The following is a 951-nucleotide window of genomic DNA, read 5'->3' on the forward strand; positions in this document are numbered from 1 at the left end:
AATTAACACTCTAGAAGGGCCTATGATATTTGTGTATGTATTGTAATTCATCATAGTTAACACTCTAGAGGGGCCTATGATATTTGTGTATGGAATGTATTTCATCATAAATAACACTCTAGAAGGGCCTATTATATTTGTGTATGTATTGTATTTCCTCATAGTTAACACTCTAGAAGGGCCTATGATATTTGTGTATGTATTGTATTTTATCATAGTTAACACTAGAAGGGCCTATAATATTTGTGTATGTATTGTAATTTATCATAGCTAGGAATCTACTACATTGTAGTGGAGGCTATGATTTCCTTACTATTTACATATTGTATACATAAATAGCCTCTCCTATACATTGTATCATACATACTTGCCATTTTTGAAATAGATAATATTATCCCTATAGAAAGTTTTGTATTTTTTTGTATTTGTTTTTTTAGAAAAGAAACATTGTTTTTTTAGAAAAGAAACATTGTTTTTTTTTGCTTCGACGGGGTTTACGGTCTAAATACCAAGTATCGATCACCATGGCAACATATGAAATATTAGGTCAAACTAAAAATATATATCATATAGCAAGGACACAGATGCATGTATTTATTAATATAATGTATATTCATAGACAAATATATCAAAGCATGAATCATCTTTACAATTATTGGCGTATCTGCTTGCTGTAAAGCATCCTTCGATATGGTGCGTTTGATAATGAAACGAAAGCTAATCCCGTGGATCTCCTTCAACAGGTTACTCGTGTGTTTATTAGGCGCTACAGTTGTATACGGCATCAATAAGGTAGTCGCCATCAACAACAGAAGTATGGGTGCACAACAAAATAATCGAGGTAAGCTGTAAACTTGGGTCCTTTTTAATTGTACATCCTGGTAAATGTGACAGCTCACACACACACACACACACACACACACACACACACACACACACACACACACACAC

General features: G+C 33.1%; 1 protein-coding gene across 1 annotated transcript in view; it reads left to right on the top strand.

Moving 5' to 3' along the window:
* Positions 1–615: 615 nt before the first annotated feature.
* SARC_09202 (hypothetical protein) overlaps positions 616–951 on the top strand; it is a gene marked incomplete at its 3' end in the record, with an annotated part of 6266 nt that continues 5930 nt past the window's right edge. Inside the window, exon 1 of the mRNA XM_014296787.1 lies at positions 616–841. Coding sequence (XP_014152262.1) covers positions 691–841 — 151 coding nt within the window. The 5' untranslated portion in view covers positions 616–690. The remainder of the gene's footprint in view (positions 842–951) is intronic.

This window comes from Sphaeroforma arctica (assembly GCF_001186125.1).
Source record: "Sphaeroforma arctica JP610 unplaced genomic scaffold supercont1.908, whole genome shotgun sequence".
NCBI classification, from domain to species: domain Eukaryota; class Ichthyosporea; order Ichthyophonida; genus Sphaeroforma; species Sphaeroforma arctica.